The sequence below is a fragment of the Centroberyx affinis genome, unplaced genomic scaffold (assembly GCF_046629955.1).
Source record: "Centroberyx affinis isolate AG114_WGS23_722 - 3 ecotype Tasmania unplaced genomic scaffold, CSIRO-AGI_Caff_v1 ptg001619l_1, whole genome shotgun sequence".
Taxonomy (NCBI): Eukaryota; Metazoa; Chordata; class Actinopteri; order Beryciformes; family Berycidae; genus Centroberyx; species Centroberyx affinis.
This window is the reverse complement of record NW_027280059.1, coordinates 253,640-271,905: the sequence shown is the minus strand read 5'-3', so window position 1 is coordinate 271,905 and position 18,266 is coordinate 253,640. Positions and strand designations below refer to the sequence as shown.

Sequence of the window (18,266 nt, the reverse complement as noted above, 5' to 3'; positions counted from 1 at the left end):
CCAGACTGGTCACAAAAGAACACCCTGTTCCACAACTCAGCTGCTGTCGCTTTAAGACCAGACCACACCTACATACAACTGTTTTATGCAAATGTGACAAGCCGAACGTGCCGTCAGCCAATCGGAAACGAGCTCCAACCGCGGGAGATCTAAATTTCGCGGGACGAAGTTTGGCGGTAAAAAAGGCTGTTCTTCCCCAGCTCTTGTCCCCTTGTATGGAGAGCGGAGCTCGGAGGTGGACAGACAGGAGTCACAGGCAGGCTCGTATTCCGTGTATCTGAGGGATTCCCAGTGACTTGTAAATCTCAGGGTGGAACCTACTTCTCAATGAAAACAACAAGCCTCCTGGTGCTGGACTCTGAAATACTGGACTTTTTTAATTGTGTATTTATTTAGCCAGCAATACGTAATAACCCGCAAGGCAAGTTTACTCTGCACTTTGTTACGGGACAAAGGATAACAGTACTGACCAAGCTGCTGTAGGCTATTCACTGACAAAATACTTCGAAATACACCTGGATTTCATATCTAATTCATGCATTTTGCACCTAACAGGCTGATTTCAGCTGTATGAATTTTTCTTCTCAGTTCTGTTTTATTACAATCGCAGGGTTGAAATATATTTTGCAATCAAGCCAGCAACAGTAAGCTTGCTAATACAGGGGAAATCGTTGCAGAGCATTAATCACCGTGCTTGGCTAACAGCAGACTTCTCCCTTCGCCTGACCAGGCCGGTTTACTTTAGCTTATTCATGAAAATGATGCGGATGCCTGCAGGCGTCTCCCCGGCGTCGGGTCGGGCAGCAGCGGGTCTGCCCTGCGCCCAGCAGAAGATGAAGGTTTTGTCCACCGCCGGAGTGAAGACCGAGTTCTTCAGTACCGGGCTGTCCAGCCCACCGATGAACACGGTACCGGCCGGGTATTTCACCCAGATCTGCAACACCACCGCGGCGGAACAAAGGGCCAACAGCCTGTATTCAACCCCCCACGGACCCGAGGCTAAACCCATCAGATCATCCTCCGGTCGACTGCCGGTAAAGAATCAAGCAAACACCCACTGAACTGAAGAATAGATGCTAACGCGCTGCACCCAGCTTGAACTAGGCCTATATTCATATTATAATAACTAGTGAGCGATACAGTCCCGTACAGTCTGTGTGGGGCGGAATAATTCTTCATTTCCATTGGTATGCATATTGTAGCGTTTGTTTCATAGTTCAAATATGTTTTGACGTGATAAGCCACAGAGGAGCCACTGTGGCTGCTGTTTGACGTGAATGAATGGCGTGTGTTCCCGTTGCCGTCCATGTTGAAGCCTGAGAAACTAGTTTGTGCGTCTGTGTGTGACATCTTTCCCCCGCAACCCAGCTGTAGCTAGACAGACAGACGCAGTGTGTGTGTGCGTGTGGGGGTTGAGGGGTGAGGGGGTGACAGTGTTTAGTGAGTGTTTGGGGGCCCCACTTGTGAATAGGAAGGATGAGTGACCCCACAGTGGGAGACTGCTGGGGCTGTAAGAGTAGCTTTTAAAGACTCAAACAATACCTGGGGGTCTGGGGGTGACCAAGCTAATGGGAGAAACTAGATGTCCTAATGTAAACACATAGCATTTAATTACACTTAAAGCCATTGCACTGATTCAGTTCTATGACCTATATTAAAAATCTGATTATTAGAGAGAGGAACTTCGCTTGGGGATGTTGCCCAACCAGCTATTACCAGTAATTCGACCAGAAACTCCCAAGTCTTCTTATTTAGACAGCTTGTTTTGTGATTACACCCTAAGGCAGCTGTTCCAACCATAACCACTAAACATGTACCCACCTATCTGGTCTGCACCTGTCATATGGGCCGTCCAGGGCCTGTGTAACCTGTCAGTATCACTAGGAGGGGGGAGGGGGGTTAGAGGTCGTAACTGGGCAACTGGTCTGTTTTCCCAGGAGTTGGACATGAGGTGTACCACCAGTAGGAAGGAACTCCTGGAGACACTGAGACACTTTAATTCATGGCAATAATATTATAGCTTTATGTAAAGAAAATGCTATGGGTGTTATATGCTAGTAGTGTATAAACTGTGTGCTGCCTATTTTGGAAGGATTATCTGAAAATCTTGATGACCTTTTCTCTTCAGACACCTTACGACCCTCCAGGTCAAGATATATTGGGAAGAGCTGAGAGGATTGGATAGGAGTAAGCAATATGTTTGCGTTCCCCACCTGCTGCTGTTTGTTGTATCGGCCTCCCCTCTCTAGTCTGCTGGCCCGGCCTTGAGTTGCAGTAGGGATAAAGCGGTTAGGGGTAGAGTGGCAGGGGTCTCGAAATCTCACGTTAACCCCCTGCCCTTAGGCCTGTATTCACTAATAGGCCAGTCCAAGAGGATTAGCTGGGCATAAGTAAGGTGAAAAATGTAGGCTACCACCTGGCTTATTGAACTTTATTACCATGCTACTCAAGCCTGTATAGTGGTTATAGTTATAGAATACCCCCTGTTTTGTTCACAGACTTGAAAGGGTATTTTTCCCATGTCACCATCTCCCAATGACGCCATACAGTATGATGAACATTTGGACCCTACACCTAACATTGGGTGTAGGGTCAAATGTTCATATACTGTATGTGGCGTCATTGGGAGATGGTGACATGCCACTGATAAGCAGCCAGGATGCTGAGTGTGTTTTCACACTGATATGATGTTGTCTATTCTTTCTCCCTGCCATAAATACTGACTAGAGGGAGACTCCTACTCTGTGTTTGGCTCTGATGCGACCACAAGAACTGCACTTTTTAAGTGAGTTGGAGTAGGGCTAGTGCTCTCAGTTATTACACAGTAACACTGAAGGTGCGCAGGCCCATATCACCGCTGCGGGGCAAATAGTTTGTATCTCCAAAACGTGAGCTTTGGTGGGACTGAGAAGAGCGATGCACTTTTGAAATTACAGAACGGGTTTCATAAGTCCCAAAAACCCACGATTATGAATCTTCCTCTGCACATAGTAGATGATGTAGATTTTCAATAAAAAAAAAATTTTTTAAACTTTGTGTGACAGACAAAATATACAAGTGATGGGCTGAAAACCAAGCAAACATCTTTCAGTGTTATCAGGTGTGAACCAGAAGAAGGTGAAAGAACAAACTGGCCTAATAATCCTACTTGTCTCCCCTCTCTCTGGAGATGACATGGCAGCAGTGAGTTGTGAAACTCATTTCTCAGCAACTAGGCCCAGGCAGTGGGCAGCCGTTAAAAATACACTGGAAACAGACAGAGAGAATCTTACGGTCTCTCCCTTCCTTCCTCTGTCCCCGTCTCTCTCTCTCTCTCTCAGAAACACAGTGGAGAAGATGATCTCACAGCTTCCTCTTTTCTTTTCTTTTCTTTTCTACATGCTTCAAAGGAAACGAAACAAACGAAGATAACAAGAAGCTTCTCCTCCCTGGGCAGTTTTTTTCCTAAATTCTTGCTCTTATGTAATCACTGACCTGCATGAACATGATTTGCATAGTATGTACTGTAGTAAAGGAGGCAGGTGTTGAGGAGTTTCAATCTTTTTTCATGCTGAGAAGCCTCTGGCCTGGGCAGCATACATGTTGTCAGTAACACATTACATAATCTGGAGCTTTTATAAATTACCACAGGCCTCACCTCATGTCTCCCCAATAGAAAGACATTTTGTCCAGGTATCCCCAAATAGAAAGAACTGATTATCTTGTTGCAGTAACTGCTGAATGAAATCAAAATTATGATGAGCTTCATTTTTACCTCCTTTTCCTGGGTGCCTGCCAGGACGTTTTCAAGGTCCTCTTTTTGAGAACTAATAATAATAATGTGTGACACTTTGTTGATCCCTGTAGGCCAATTTTCTTTTCACTTGGCCCTCATCCAGGTAGGTCAGAGCACAGGATCAGTTACACACATCACTCCTGCAGCTGGTAGGGGGTCAGTGTCTTGCTCAAGGACACTTCAGCAGGGCGGATGTTTGCCGACACAGCAGTCTTTCTATCCTGCTGCTGGGTGCTTTAGTCTACTTAGATCAAGGATTACCTTTAGGGTTGAGGTGCCCCGTGTACACCCCCTAGCATCCCATTTGATCGTAAACGTCTCTTTGGTCCTTCATTCTGTGAGCCACTCACTTATTTCAACTATTCCTCATAACAACATAATAACCCCACTCTTATTGGCTGGTTAGATAAAAGGACGGTGGGCTCAACTTTAAAGCCTGAGTTCCTTTAAAAAAGGAATGAAGGCTTACTGGAGAGGGGCATGCTTTTGAAAACACCCTAAGAAAAAGTTAATGGTTGACTAAATGCAGGTGACTTCAGTGGCAGATTACTCTTCCTCACTCATTAATCCTCATAACTGTAGTAAAAGCATGTGAGGTTTAGCCGGGGTGTGAACTGTTGATAATGTTTCACTCTTGTTTCCTTTTCTGGTTGATGGTCATGTAAATGTGTTACAGGATTTAGGTTTAGCCTGCGTCAGGGTAGGGAAAAAGATCCAAAGTCGAGGGAAACCCTTTCTCAGTATGACATGAGCTTTCAGATTAAACCTAGACCTTCGCCTTAAGCTTCTCTACTGGAGAACGTTCTTGGGCAAGGAATCTTATATTTATAAGAGACTTCATAATTTTATTATCCAATAGATTTTCTGTGGAGGGGAAAATGCCAATTTGGTCATAAGATGCATAGACCCAGGCAACACCATTGGGAATATGATCTAGCCGACTTAATGTCGACCAGAAATGACGTTCCACTGATTCCCTGCTTATTTCTAACATCCATGTTTCCACATTTTCATGGAAGTGAGAGGCACCTCCAGTTCTTCCTGAGCATGCTGGGAAAAAATGAAAACGAACATCGATATTAAATAACACAGACAGCTAGTACAAACCAAGGAAAGAGTTTCTCGGCCCCTTGGTAGGAACACAAACCCCTTCTGCTCGGCAGGTTTCTGTTGAAGTCGGGCTGCTTATAACTTCCAGTACCTTCCTATATTTCTTTGTCACTGTGGCTAGGAACCCCTGTAGTGAGGTCCCATTCAGGCTGAGGGATAATGCGGCTTGGGTGTGAGACTGGCCACATTGCCCCCTGTTTACACTCAGCCGAAAGCTCTCTCTTCCTCTCTTCTCCCTATCGTTCACCTGGTATTACCCCAGCCTCAGGCCAGCGTTGGCCAGGAGCATAATGTCCTCAATGGGGGAGTTTTGCATTTCAAAGCTTCCTGCTCCCCCTTCTTCACCATTAACCCAAATGGACAGATCCACCCATCTCTTTCACCTCTTGAGGGGCACATTGACAATTTCGTCAGCTATGCAGGCATTGTTGTTTTCTTTTGACTACCCAAGGGTGTGGTAGGTAGGGTTTTGTCTACAGAGGAGTAGATATGTTCAGGCACACTGTAACTTGCCCTTGGCTTCGATGGAATCTGAGTCCCACCATGCAGCCTGATAGACGAAGTTTGTTGGTTTGAGGAGAGGCCCGGCTGTGGAGCGCTGACAGTCTTTCACGTGACTGAGATTGTGTGTGAAATGCCACTGCGGAAAGTTCACAACCGGAGAGACGGCGGGAATGAGGCGAGGGAGCTGTAGTAACAGAGGGACTCACATGCGGCTCGTGGGTGTAAATAGGCGGGCGGGCAGGCAGGGTGAGGTTATAACAAACATGAGTGGTGTGATAGTGTAACTCACTGTCTTGGAGATAAAGAGCTAGTAGGAGTGTAGTTGACTCAGGCCTTTTCCATTCTCCCTCACAGCAATAGGCCTAAACAGTGGATTGCTGCACAGTAGCTGCATGTGAACTGATTTTAAATCGACTAGCGTGGGCTTAATACCATAATTGTGGAAAGTGCAATCACTGCCATTCTATCCTAGCCTGTTCCTCGTATCAGATTAAGTCTCTCAGGATATTTTGCGCGTCCTTGTATGACTGTGCGTTAGGCAACAGCCTGTGTGATTGCATATGTGAATTGTTACCATTTTGCAGTCCCTTGTGGTTTGAAAGCTTGCGGAGCGAAAGAGAGCGACAGTCTGTATTTTCACAAGATGAAATGGTGTTTGCATAACGTGGTTGACTCACCAGAGAAAGCCCTCATGCAATCGGTGGGAGCTTCCCCCCCTCTCTCTTCCCCACCCTACCCCCTACAGCTGCAGGGTGAAACCGTTGGTTCCCCTCCGACACCAAGTCTGCTGTTGAATCTCAAGGTATAGACCTGCAGGGCCTAAAGAAGCTAGATGTGGTGCAACTTGACGTGCATACATAAAATAGTTGTTCGAATTCAAAAGTCCTATCCTAAATATATGTGTAGGTCGCTCATTTTGTTTTAAAACAGTTTGTGCTTTTTTTCTGTTCAAACATAGGAGGCGGTAGGGATTTGCGGAAAATCAAGTAAGACCAGTTAGATCCTCTGTCTCGCTCTAAACTACAGTGGTCATGCTTGTAGACCGCCTCAAACCAGTGTCATGTAATCCTTCTCTGTGGCTTCTGTATTTGACAGCTACAGTCAGGCTTGTTGAGCCAACAAAGAGACAGTTTGTAATCCCATAGGAGGAGGGTTAGGGTTAAGTGCCAATATTCAGCCGCCATTTTGATAAGGAGTAAGTGGTCACTGTCCTGTCCCTGTGTCCTACAGAAATTTGTATCTGTCTGTGTGTGTGTATGCTGTAAAGATTAAGCAGCCACCCATCCCCAACACACACACATACACATACACCTGCTGTGGTGCTCCAGATGTCACTAGTCAACAGGTGGACATGTCATGCAGCACACTGGGACAATGGCAGCCTTCATTATCCCCACACACACACACACACACACACACACACACACGTCTTAGTCCGTTCACCACTTTCCCATCTCAGAAAAAGCCTGTGTTATTTAAAGCAATCTTGGATAAAGTAGCTCACTAGCTTCTTGCCCACTGCAGGGAAGAATTTCTAAGACATGGAGGGAGGAAAAGTGCAGAGAGGCTCTAACCTGCTGGTTAGAGGCAGTGAGGGAGCTGAGAGGAAACAGTTCTAGATGACTGAGGTCCTAACCAGAAGCTACAAATTACCCAGCTGCCCCGCCAATGTCTGGCTGAAATCCTATGCCTCATTAGCTCAGTCACCAGTGTGTAGAAAGAGAGAGCAGGTGTGTGAGAGTGCATTGTTGTTGTTGTTGTTGTGTGTGCATACTGCGTATCAAGGGGGAATTTTACATATGTACATGGCAAGATCTGCTAGTGCACAATGAAGTTGGTTAGAGATAGTTAAATTAATCAATTCACTGGCCAGGAATTCAGCATTTCTGACTAATTTTACATGTCATTCACGCCTTTCTCCAATTTGGCACAAGCTTATTTGTCTTTTCTCAGGTAATTTGTCAATTTTCATTCCTGGGAGGGAGGCTGGAGGTCTGTGTGACTTTCAGTTTTGTTATGCTGGGCCTATGTAGGTCACTGAACACAGTAATGGTCACATGTAGGTATTTAGAGTTCATATTGGGGTCCAAAGGTTGTGTGTGTGTACTGTATGTTTGATGTGTGTGCACTTTCTATTGTAGGTGCTGGTCTCTCGTAGTGTGTGTGGCGCATTAGGGTTGTAGTCAGGTGATCAGCTGTTTGTGTGTGTGTGTGTGTGTGTGTGTCCTGGCAGCAGTGTGATAGCAGGATTGTGTCAGGGAGCCTATAGTGCCCTAAAGGCAGTTAGAAGAAAGGAGAGGACAGAGAAGTAGGGAGGCTGGGGAGAGGGAGGAGGAGTCATTGAGTGATTCCAGGGATTTCCTGGCGTTTCGCGGGCGGTAGGTCGAGTGGCGATCCCCCCCTCCCTCCCTCCTTTACACACACACACACACACACACACACATACACAAACACTACCAGCCCCCTCTTGAAGTGCTTGAGAAAGTGTGAGGGGGGTGCTTTGTTCCTGCTTGAGGGCTGTTGGCACATTTACGACACAGCACTTTTCAACAACCCCCTATTTAGCACTGATGTCACAGTTCCATAGATGGGCTGGACTTCTGTACATCTCATTCTCATGGTTTAACCTTTACTTGCCATCATTAAAAGTCAATGGGATTTGTTAAGCATTGGGATGAAGGATTGTTCCTGTAGACTGCAGGCTAGGAAGAGATTTAAATGAGGAATACATTACACTGGTGCTCTTGTTCTTATGGTGACAGAACGGTTTTAGGTCATGGTGAGCACTATACTACTATAAGAAACACTCTCCTTGCTCTTAAATGTTTCAAGTTTTCTCTCTAACATATGCAAACGCTTTGCTCTCCAGGCTAAAAGGAAGTTGGATCTAGAGGACCCCCTTTACCTGCCGGAGTTCCGCACCCCGAAAGGCAAAGGCAGTGCCGCAGCCAGGATACCAAGTCCGAGGAGTGAGTACACTCGCATGGATCGGAGGATAGATGTGAGGGAGGGAGTTGTTGTCAGGTTCTGGTGGTAGTTACATGTCTTTTCACACCTTTAATAATCTCACAAGCCAGTCATTCCAGCCAAGCCACAACATGTGAGATCTGTGGCAGTCAACCCAGACAGCTATCATAGAGACATTATACATTTAGGGACTGTTTTTGTTTTCAAATAGATGCAATGAAGTGCAGTGTAAGTATTCTATTTTTTCTCTTATTTGTGGGATTTTTTTCCCTGTCGTTGAATATCCCTATTGTTCTATCTGTTTTGGTCCTCCTTTTCCTCGTGCTGCTTTTATCACTAATTATCCTCCTCTCTTGTGTCTTTGTGCTCAGCTCCAAAGTCTCCAGGTGAGCGGACGCGGTACGACACCTCCCTAGGCCTGCTGACCAAAAAGGTTGTGGGTCTGATTGCTGAGTCTCCTGATGGCGTTCTGGACCTCAACTGGGCTACCGAGGTTCTGGAGGTGCAGAAGAGACGCATCTATGACATTACCAATGTCCTGGAGGGAGTGCAGCTCATCCGCAAGAAGTCCAAGAACAACATCCAGTGGATGTGAGTGCAGTAAGATAGGAACAGGAATAGAAAAGATAGAAATATAGACAGCTGCAGTACTCTATAGAACAGTCAATGTTTGAAATTAGCTTTTGGGCTCATCTGCCAAGGGCTGGTAAAAAATTACCTGCCAAGAATAATTTTTACTGGCCAAAATAATTAATATATTTATTTCATGTAATCCCACACCAACTTGTTTCTGGTGGTTGCCACATTATATGTTTTTAGAAATATACACATTGGGATAGAATTTAATTTCTGCAGAAATAAGTTTTAGCACCACCATTGTAGAATATTAAGACGTTTTTGTTTTTTTTTAGTTCAGGCTGACACTTATTGTTATGTGTGTGTGTGTTCTCCCAGGGTTGGAGGTGTGTTTGAGGGTGGTGCAGGTGGAGGGGAGAAGGCGCGCGCCCTGAGGAAAGAGCTAGGGGACCTGGAGAGAGCAGAGAGAGCGCTGGACGAACTGATCCACTCCAGCAGCACACAGCTCAAACAGCTCACCGAACACAAAGACAATCAGAGATATCCTTTACATATGGGAATGTGTGTGTGTGTGTGTGTGTGTGTGTACATACATCTGTATCCAGGCCTGTAATCTGCTAAATCTCTGCTGTTGTGACCCTTGACCCAACTCTGCACGTTGGGCTATGTGACGTACCAGGACATCCGCTCCATAGCCAGTCTGCGGGACCAGACAGTCATTGCTGTCAAGGCTCCTGCCGAGACCAAGCTGGAGGTGCCAGAGTCAGCGGGGGTGAGAGCATATCTTGATTTGAATCCATGTTCTTCTCTTTTCCTCCTCCTTCTTCTCCCCTCCTTCTCAACACCCATTCTGACCTCTCTCTCTCTCTCTCTCTCTCTCTCTCTCTCTCTCTCTCTCTCTCTCTCTCTCTCTCTTCTTCCCTTTCTCCTCACAGCAGGGCTCATTACAGATCTATCTAAAGAGTAAGAATGGTCCCATTGAAGTCTACCTGTGTCCGGAGGAGGGTCTGGAGGATGCCAGCCCCGTTAAGAACGCTACCACCCCCAAAAAGGAATACCCACAACCCCTACCTCAACCGCTAGGTCCCCCCTCTACGCCCACCATGGGACCCCCCAACTACACCATCAAACAGGAGCCTATGGAGAGTAAGTTGGGATTTCCATGGGGTCATGTTGGGTTATGATATAGGGTCAAGGCACAGTGAGATTCTGATGCTGCGTTCACACTGTGAGCAACTTGGTTAATGGGTCACACTATTCTGACTTGTGCAGCTACAAAGATCTGAACTGGCGAATCATGAATTTTTCGCTGCATTGGTATTGCCTTTCATAGTGTTGCATCATTTTGATGAGCTACCCAGCAAGATATAATGAGGTAGCATTAATAAAAAATTATCAAATAAAACTCAATAAAATGACTTCAGAGCTTACCATCAACCCCAACGATGGATGCAGCAGTTTTACAAGCATCGTTTTTAAATGTTTATTCCTGTCAAATAAAAGTTGTGGAGAACTGGGAAGCTTTGAATAGCTGCAATCAATTTCTCATCCATTTTGCACTCGTCAGCGGATTATTATTGTTCATGAAATTAAATTACATCAGTAGGGAAGCAAGCGAGCATGGAGATCTGATTGGCTGTCCACAGCTGATGACTGCAAAAAGTTTAGCTGTTATCCGTCCACAGCTGTTTTCCTCAGCCAAGTTTCCCTGGTCACTCAACTCTATAGGAAATGAATGGACTTCTGGTGATTTGTTGATCCTGTTGCTCACAGTTGGACTGCAGGGTGATATGTGCTTATTTTTAGTTCCCCCTCAGTGCAGCTAGGAAATCAGCAAATCTCTTTAAGATGGGAAAGCTTTTCCTGTTTTAGGCTTTTGTTTATCAAGCATGCTCTCTATTAAAAGTTCCTGGTCATTAGTTATTCACACTGTAAAATGTTAACTCTACTCTTTCCTCTGCTCTGCACTTGTCTCCTCTCTCTAACAGCCAACCTGTCCACAGCAGCCCCAGCCTCCTCCAGCGCCGCAGCATCCAGCTCCTCTCTGCTGGACGTGGAGGGTCTGCTGGGTTTGCCCCCCAGCCTGCTCCAGATCACCGAGGACCAGCTGCCTTGTACCGCCTTCACCCCGGACCCCAGCACCCCCTTCGTCAGCTTCTCTCCACCCCTCGATCACGACGATTACCTCTGGAGCCTGGAGGACGGCGAGGGGGTGTCCGATTTCTTTGATACCTACGATCTGGGGGATCTGCTGAGGAGCTGAGATTTAGATGGAGGAGGGATGGGCTGGGGGACGGGGATATTTAATTCAATGCCTTCTTGGGGTAGGAAACGTTACACTATGAAGCCATCATTCTTTGCTTTAGCCATGCCTGTTTGATGTCAGTGATTCCAAAGGGGGATTTAAGCCCCTTTGTTTATTTTTATAAAGCAAAGATCATTTGTATATATTATTTTAATAAATATGATAGGACTGGGAGGGTGGGGTTTGGGCTGAGATTGACACTGGTGTGTGTTCTCCCCAACCAGTAGGAAACACTGTCTCTAAACCAGGGTGGGGTTTTTCAAAGTTTTCAGATTGCTCTGATTAATAGGATAAAGTTTGTAATCTCATACAAATGCAGGAGTTATTATGCATATCACATCACCAGCTAAAGAATTGGTGCTTTTGGGTATGGGGCGGTGTTTACAGTGTGATAACTCAGGAATTTTTTGTCCCTTGTTTCCAAAGTCTAAATACTTGTACCACTCTTTGGCCCATAGGGGGCAGCCTTGTATTATGTCAGCTTTAACTGCCATGCAGCTTTACAGGATTCAATCACTGGATGAGAGTAAGCTAAAGCTACCAGGAGCCACACACAGGGTATGTTTTAGGAACCTGTCCCTAGTATCTTCACCACACACATTTATACAATTCTGACGAGATGGATAATAAGCAAAAAGACCAAAATTCCACCAAGTTTATGTGAATAAGGTAGAATTGATTGTTTAGTGCCCATCCTTTTAGATTCACAAGTGTCTACAGGTTGAAAATGATACAAAGTATTTTTTTCTATCATTGTGAAAATTGAGCATGGATATCAGTCAGACATCCGATTCTGAAGGTGCTTGTGTTGCTTCTATATAATCAGGGTCGCTCTGTCCTGCCTTAAGGTTTAGGTCAGGCCAGGTACTTGGCAGCTGTATTTGGCACTGCAATGTGTGACCGAATGTGCAAGGGTCTGATTGCCTATACTGGACCCACAGCCAAAGCTAATAGGTCTCCCGTTATTGACAGATAATGGCTACCTAGTGAACGCAGACAGTCTGTGACTGAGCAAGAGGATCATGCTCTCTTTTGTTGATTTGGCAGCTTTGTTTCATATCCAACTGCTCCTCTATCAATGTGAGTTTGATATCTTATTTTAATTGATTACATGAAATTACCTTTTGTTAGTAGTATAAAACTACTATTGTATTTCTGAGGAAATAATCCAAGAGTAATGATATGGGGGATGGGAGGGAGGATAATTGATGTAATTAAGGTTAATAGAGGGTTATTTTCTCTCTCCCCTTGTTTTGAAATGGATGAAGTCTTTTGATCCGATAGCAGCAGAAACAATGAGGACTTTGTATCTTTACTGTTTTGATTTTTATCACATGAATGTTTGTCCCTACATGTGGTAGTTTAAAAAAATTTAAAAGTCAAAGACATGCCCCTAAGATCAGAGACTTGTATCTGTTGTTCAAAAAAAAATTGAGGCATTCTAGACATTTGAAAATTTGAATTTCATGCTGATATATTTTTTGGCTTTCCCTCTATACTGCAGGAGATAAGCTAACTGTCCTGTCCTAACAAAACTTGAAATCGTGTGTTTGTGTGTGTATTTGACAGTTTTGGAAATGGGTGTCAGGGTGCGTGTGTATGTGTTTTTACAATGTAGATTAGAAATTGTGAATTCAGAAATCTGTAGTGTTTTTTCAATGAGCATTATTTTTTTGTAACTGTACATAATTTGTTTTGTATTTATACCTATTGTTTTTCTGAAACAAATTGGAAAGTTGATACTGACCATTGTACAGAAAACACAACTGTTATTGTATGACATGCGGCACTTAATATTTTTAATATTGTGTGGTCTGTTTGAAATTATTAAATAAATATTGAAGCCATGGTTTACACTTGGAATTCTGTTTCATTTTATTTCATTCACTAGTCAAGTCGGGAAGATGGAACCAGTGCAAGCAGCTTCTACGTTTCTGAGGAGCCAGATTTAGTCCAGCCCTCTTTAGAAACCGTTTTTTTAAATCTTGGAAAATGAATGCTGATCTTTGAATAATTTTTTCCATTCCTCTCAAGTTTATTTCTGACCTGAATAGTGACTCTTGGTAGAAGATTCGCTACCATAAGGGTTTGGTTGGTTTCCACATAGGCTTATAGTGGATTATGTCTTTAAAAACACAGCCAGGATCTGTCCATCTCAGCGCCAGTGTCTGGATCGCAGACTACTGGGGATATTGATCCAATGAAAGGTGACATTCCCCAGCGCAGAGAGAATGGGTTGACATGAAGAGTGACAATGACGCCGACTGAGCTATAAACTCATTCAGACAGGTAGACAAAAAAATGGACCGTCATTCTTTGTGTGTGTTGGTCGCTCTGGAAACAGGCTGACAAAAGGAAGCGGACACAGTGAAGGTCAGGGGTCAGTGGGTCGCCACCGAATGCTAATGATGCATTCTGGGAGGGAGAGGAAAAAAGAGTCATTCACAGGGAAACGTCGGGGAAAATTCACTAATAAAGGAGCATAGGCATGCATGTCTGTGTGTGGATGCTCTTGTTAAATTTTACATGCAGTGATCAATCTCTTTTTTCAATACAATGTGAAGATGAAAGTGCATTGTTCACTACCTTTGATGCTGTTGTTTGGGAATCCCTGTCTGAGCCCATTTATCTGCCTGTCTTAAGATGACGGCTGCCAAACACCTCATAAAACAGACATGTTTACTTGGTTCTCTCCTCCAGAAGCAAGGTCATGGGGAAACCAATCCAACCTAAAGTGAAAGAAGCAAAGAACCCTGGAAATGAGGTATGAGAAGAGGAAACAGAATTTTAAATATATGGTGCCTACAGAGTTCAAATGTTACCCACAGCGCTCAAGTGGGAAAAGAAACACGTGGATGTTTGTAATCCTCGGTAATAAACTCTTTCCCTCCCTGCAGTTCTTTGCTGAATAAGCTTTCTGCAAACTTCAACGTGTTTCTGTTTGCTCCTAAACCAACATCAGGTGTCTATTAGCACTAAGTGTCCATTAACGGATGTTGAACACAGCATCTCATGTGTTTAACAAGTGGCCATAAACTGAAAAGTCACACACTACACACACACACACGCACACAGCCTTTGACATTGTGGTTTACTTGCTGTCTAAACAGCAGACCACCTCAGTTCTGTTGCATCACACCTTTTAACTTGGGACCCATTGCAACGACTAGGGACTGGGGGGAATATTGTTAGTTGACCACTTAAATAGCCAAAACATAAATGCATTTCTGGGTGTTGGAATTGCAAGAATCAAGTGACAGCTTGTAAATGAGCAGCACTAAGTGTGGCTAAATGTGTGAGAACAAGTAGGTGATTTTTCCTCACCATGTAGCTGGCATTATGGCATATTGAAGGAAATGTTTCTACCTCTTTCCTTCAGTTTCTCCAAAATAGCATGTTAGATTTGTGTGCCTTCCACATTTAAAACCATAGGCCGCAGCTAAGCTACAAGCCTACAGAAGGCTAGCAAAGCTAACAAGCCATTTTAGGCCCACACACACACACACACACACACACACACACACACATACACACTCCCCATTTCTTTTTAACTGTGACAACTAACCACCAAATACAAACTGTCACAGTATTCCCATCCTTTGATTACACCCAGTATTCTTAGTTAATGTCACGTAATGTGACATTGTAGATACATAATATAATGACGGTGTATGACTCATAAACAAGTTTAACTGCCATTTCACAATCTCATAACAGTGCTTTTTGTTGCCATGCCAACTGCAGTGACAGGTGAGCCGCGGAGGGTGGAGCTGAGAGACTGGTGATGGACAGGTATGTTGTCAGTTGAGAGGCTTATCTATGACGCTGGCATGATACTGATACTGCTCACTCAATCAGTGAGGCAGGGATTACCTATTTTTCCATAACACACCGTCACTAAATGTCAAAGCTCTTGTTCTGACAGAGGTGCTTTTCAGTACATTGTCTTAGTGCAATTGTGCAGGTACTTGAAGCAGATTTTTTTTTCAAATAGAGGCCAGTGTCTTCTTTCCTTTCCCTATTCAAGATACTTTATATGCTTGTTCTATGCTTATTCAACTGGGAAACTATAGTCCTACATTTTTTTCCTCTTTTTCACGTTCAACCAATAAATCTATCTCTCTCTCTCTCTCTCTCTCTCTCTCTCTCTCCGATCCCTCCCCTTTTCACTCATCCATGTCAACCAGAAGAGGGGGTATTTTACGGTAAGCCTGGGCCCCCTGGTTTGACAGGGGTAGTAAATTGATAGCAGGACTGGTGGAGCTGAGTCAACAGGAGGAGAGGAGGGAGGGACAGAGGGAAGGAGGGAAGGAGGGAGGGAGGGACATCTCCTCTGCTCCCCTGCTACTCCACTCGACTGCTGGGAAGCAGTGAGGGAGTCCTGGCAGTAATAACCTTTACTGGAAAACGTCGCTACGACCTCATGTCTGTTGCGTGCATGTGTGTGTGTGTGTGTGTGTGTGCGCACAAGGAGCTGCATTCAGTGTATCTCACTACCTCACAGCTCAAACCTCACTGGTCTCAGAGGACATTTTGCTCTAAAACAAGAAGGGGTGTGTGTGTTTTGTATACATGTGTATGTAAGGGAGAGGTAAGAAAGAGAGAGCTAGTTGGTGAGTGAGGTAAGTGAAGAGAGAGATTACCACCAACAGACAGAGGGAGAGCGTATTTTGATATGGGATGTGAGAATAAATGAATGTGTGGGGTTTAATAAGGAAGAGGGTGGAGACAAAGGAGGAAAAGCATAAAGTGAGTCACTCCAGATTGTGTACACAGATATGAGGACAATAAAGCTTTGTAAACACATCTTAAAGCGATTTCTTTCTCCTTTCCTCAGTTTCATTGCAGCTTTTTCTTCCTCCCTAAGCTATGCATCTCTCCCCCTCTTCCCCCACCGACACCATCCACCTTCCCAAACAGTTTTTCTCTGTCAATCCCCCATTTCTGCTCTGCTCCCCCACCCTCCTCCCCTCCTCCTCCCCTATCCTTGTGTTCTCTATATGTTAGTCCGTGGCCTGAACAGACCGGCTTGCTCAGTCTTACAATAGGACCCAGGCTGGCGGGCAGGCAGACACACAAAGGCTCTGGTTCTTTCCTAGGGGCCGCGGAGAAACTGAAGGAGGGTATTGTTGGGACACAGCAAGCCTCAGCATTACATCAGCCCAGACATACACACATACGCATGCTAAAATGTGCGAGCAGCAGCACATACACACAAATGTGCAGGCAGATACACATATGCTGCATGTATATACAGTATATTAATAGACTACATATGCATGCATTCTTTCTCTTTCCCCGCACTCATATTATCTCACACAAACACATCCAGGCATACCGCACACACAATGAGAGGCTGGTAAACTGGGTCAGCAAACCTTTACATTTATTTAGCTCACTGCGTTGCCATTTATCATGTGCCCTCACTTCTGTTTTTCCTAATGTTTCTAACATAGGTTAAATACCAGCTTTCCAACTTTTCCAGCAGTGACTGAATGCATATCTTCTATGGTGTATTGTCTTAACTTGCGTGGAAAAAATGAGAGGTATTTGTTTGGCCTGCAGTGAAGTTTCACTTTGTACCTTTGTACTTCCAAGGACGGGTAATACAGCAGAATATGTTTGATAACCACTCCCTTAACCTTCCACTTAAAAGGCTTAGGTTTGTGTGTGTGTGTGTGTGTGTTGAAGTACAGCAACACAAGGATATCAAAAGCTGTGTGTGTGTGCATCTTGGTGTGTCTGTGTTATTTGCTGAAGCGAAGAGCCCATACAAAAAGGAGTTTGTCTATCTTTGTGAATACAAACACAGCAGCACTGTGAGCACACAGTGAAGGCACAACATCCATCCTCCACTTTTCACTGAAGGTCAGTAATAACTTTCTGCGATTACAGAGACCTACAGATAAGGCCCTTTCACCACACAGTGACTCTGTTTTCCCTCTGGGATAAAGTATGGTCCAGATAACGTTAAATTGCTTAGAGCTGAGGCTGACTCAGAATGTCTCCCTTTATATATCTAATGTAGGCAAATATGTGGTTTTTGTGGTGGAACCAAAGAGTGCCACTGTATTTAATAGCTGAGTGGTTTCCTGAAATCACCCATCTGTACTGCTGTTGCAGTGGTCTCCCCCCAGGCAGAGTTCAGTGATACACCTCTTTTCTTTGAGGTGACAGGCTTGACAATGGCAGGTATGCAGGAGTTATGTCCTAGCATAACACCTGTAGTTTTTCCCCCTTTTCCGATGCGTTCTCTCCCTCGCTCACCCTGTAAGCGGATTCGAAGAGAAGGTCGGAGGGGAGGGACTTCAGAAAACAGAAATCCTCCTTCAATGTGTTTTTGTGAGATGAAGAGGAGGAGTGGAGGTATGATGAAAAAGCTTGGGAGCCTCAGCCAAGAGGAGCATCAAAGTGTTGCGGGTGATGTTACACCTCCTATCTCCTGAAGGAAGGATGGGTCCTGTCTGGCACACAGATTAAAGGGCCGTACACATAAAACATTCTTCTTGTCTTTCATGGCTGCTTATTATCAAAGGCACGTCAGAGATATGATGAATATGTTTGAGTACGTTTGAGCTGTATTCTTGTTAAAGGTGTACTTATAGTTCTGCCTGTTCAAAAGCTCAAAATTTGCACTGCAGAGCGTTGAATATGATAGTTTACACGATGGAAACCGTTTTCAAGTTGCAAGTATATCTTTGCCCCCACTTTGTCAGATGCCATACCCTCCCCTCCCATCAGCATTACCACCACAACCATTGAAATTCCTCTCCTTTAGTTTAGTTTGTGAATGAGGCATTCTGCATATCCATGGCGACCACACTGCAGAGTCTGTAGAGTTTGCATAGAAATGAGGGCTAAGAGAGAGAGAGACGAGGGCAAAGACACACTCTCTCTTTCTCTCTCTGTTCAGTGTGCCAGAAAGTACAAACATTCCCACGTGATGATGGAGTTGCTCCCTCCCTCACAGCACGCACAATAGCGCACTGGCGCACCTCTGCACGCACACATTCATTGAGTCGAGCCTCA

General features: G+C 44.7%; 1 protein-coding gene across 1 annotated transcript; it reads left to right on the top strand.

The window, feature by feature from the left end:
• Window positions 1–758: 758 nt before the first annotated feature.
• e2f2 (E2F transcription factor 2) lies at window positions 759–11,195 on the top strand. Its single transcript, XM_071528103.1, has 7 exons — window positions 759–1,034; window positions 8,259–8,358; window positions 8,728–8,947; window positions 9,311–9,472; window positions 9,590–9,704; window positions 9,868–10,078; window positions 10,921–11,195. The coding sequence occupies exons 1-7, from the start codon at window positions 759–761 to the stop codon at window positions 11,193–11,195; spliced, it is 1,359 nt and encodes a 452-aa protein (XP_071384204.1).
• The last annotated feature ends 7,071 nt before the right edge of the window (window positions 11,196–18,266 follow it).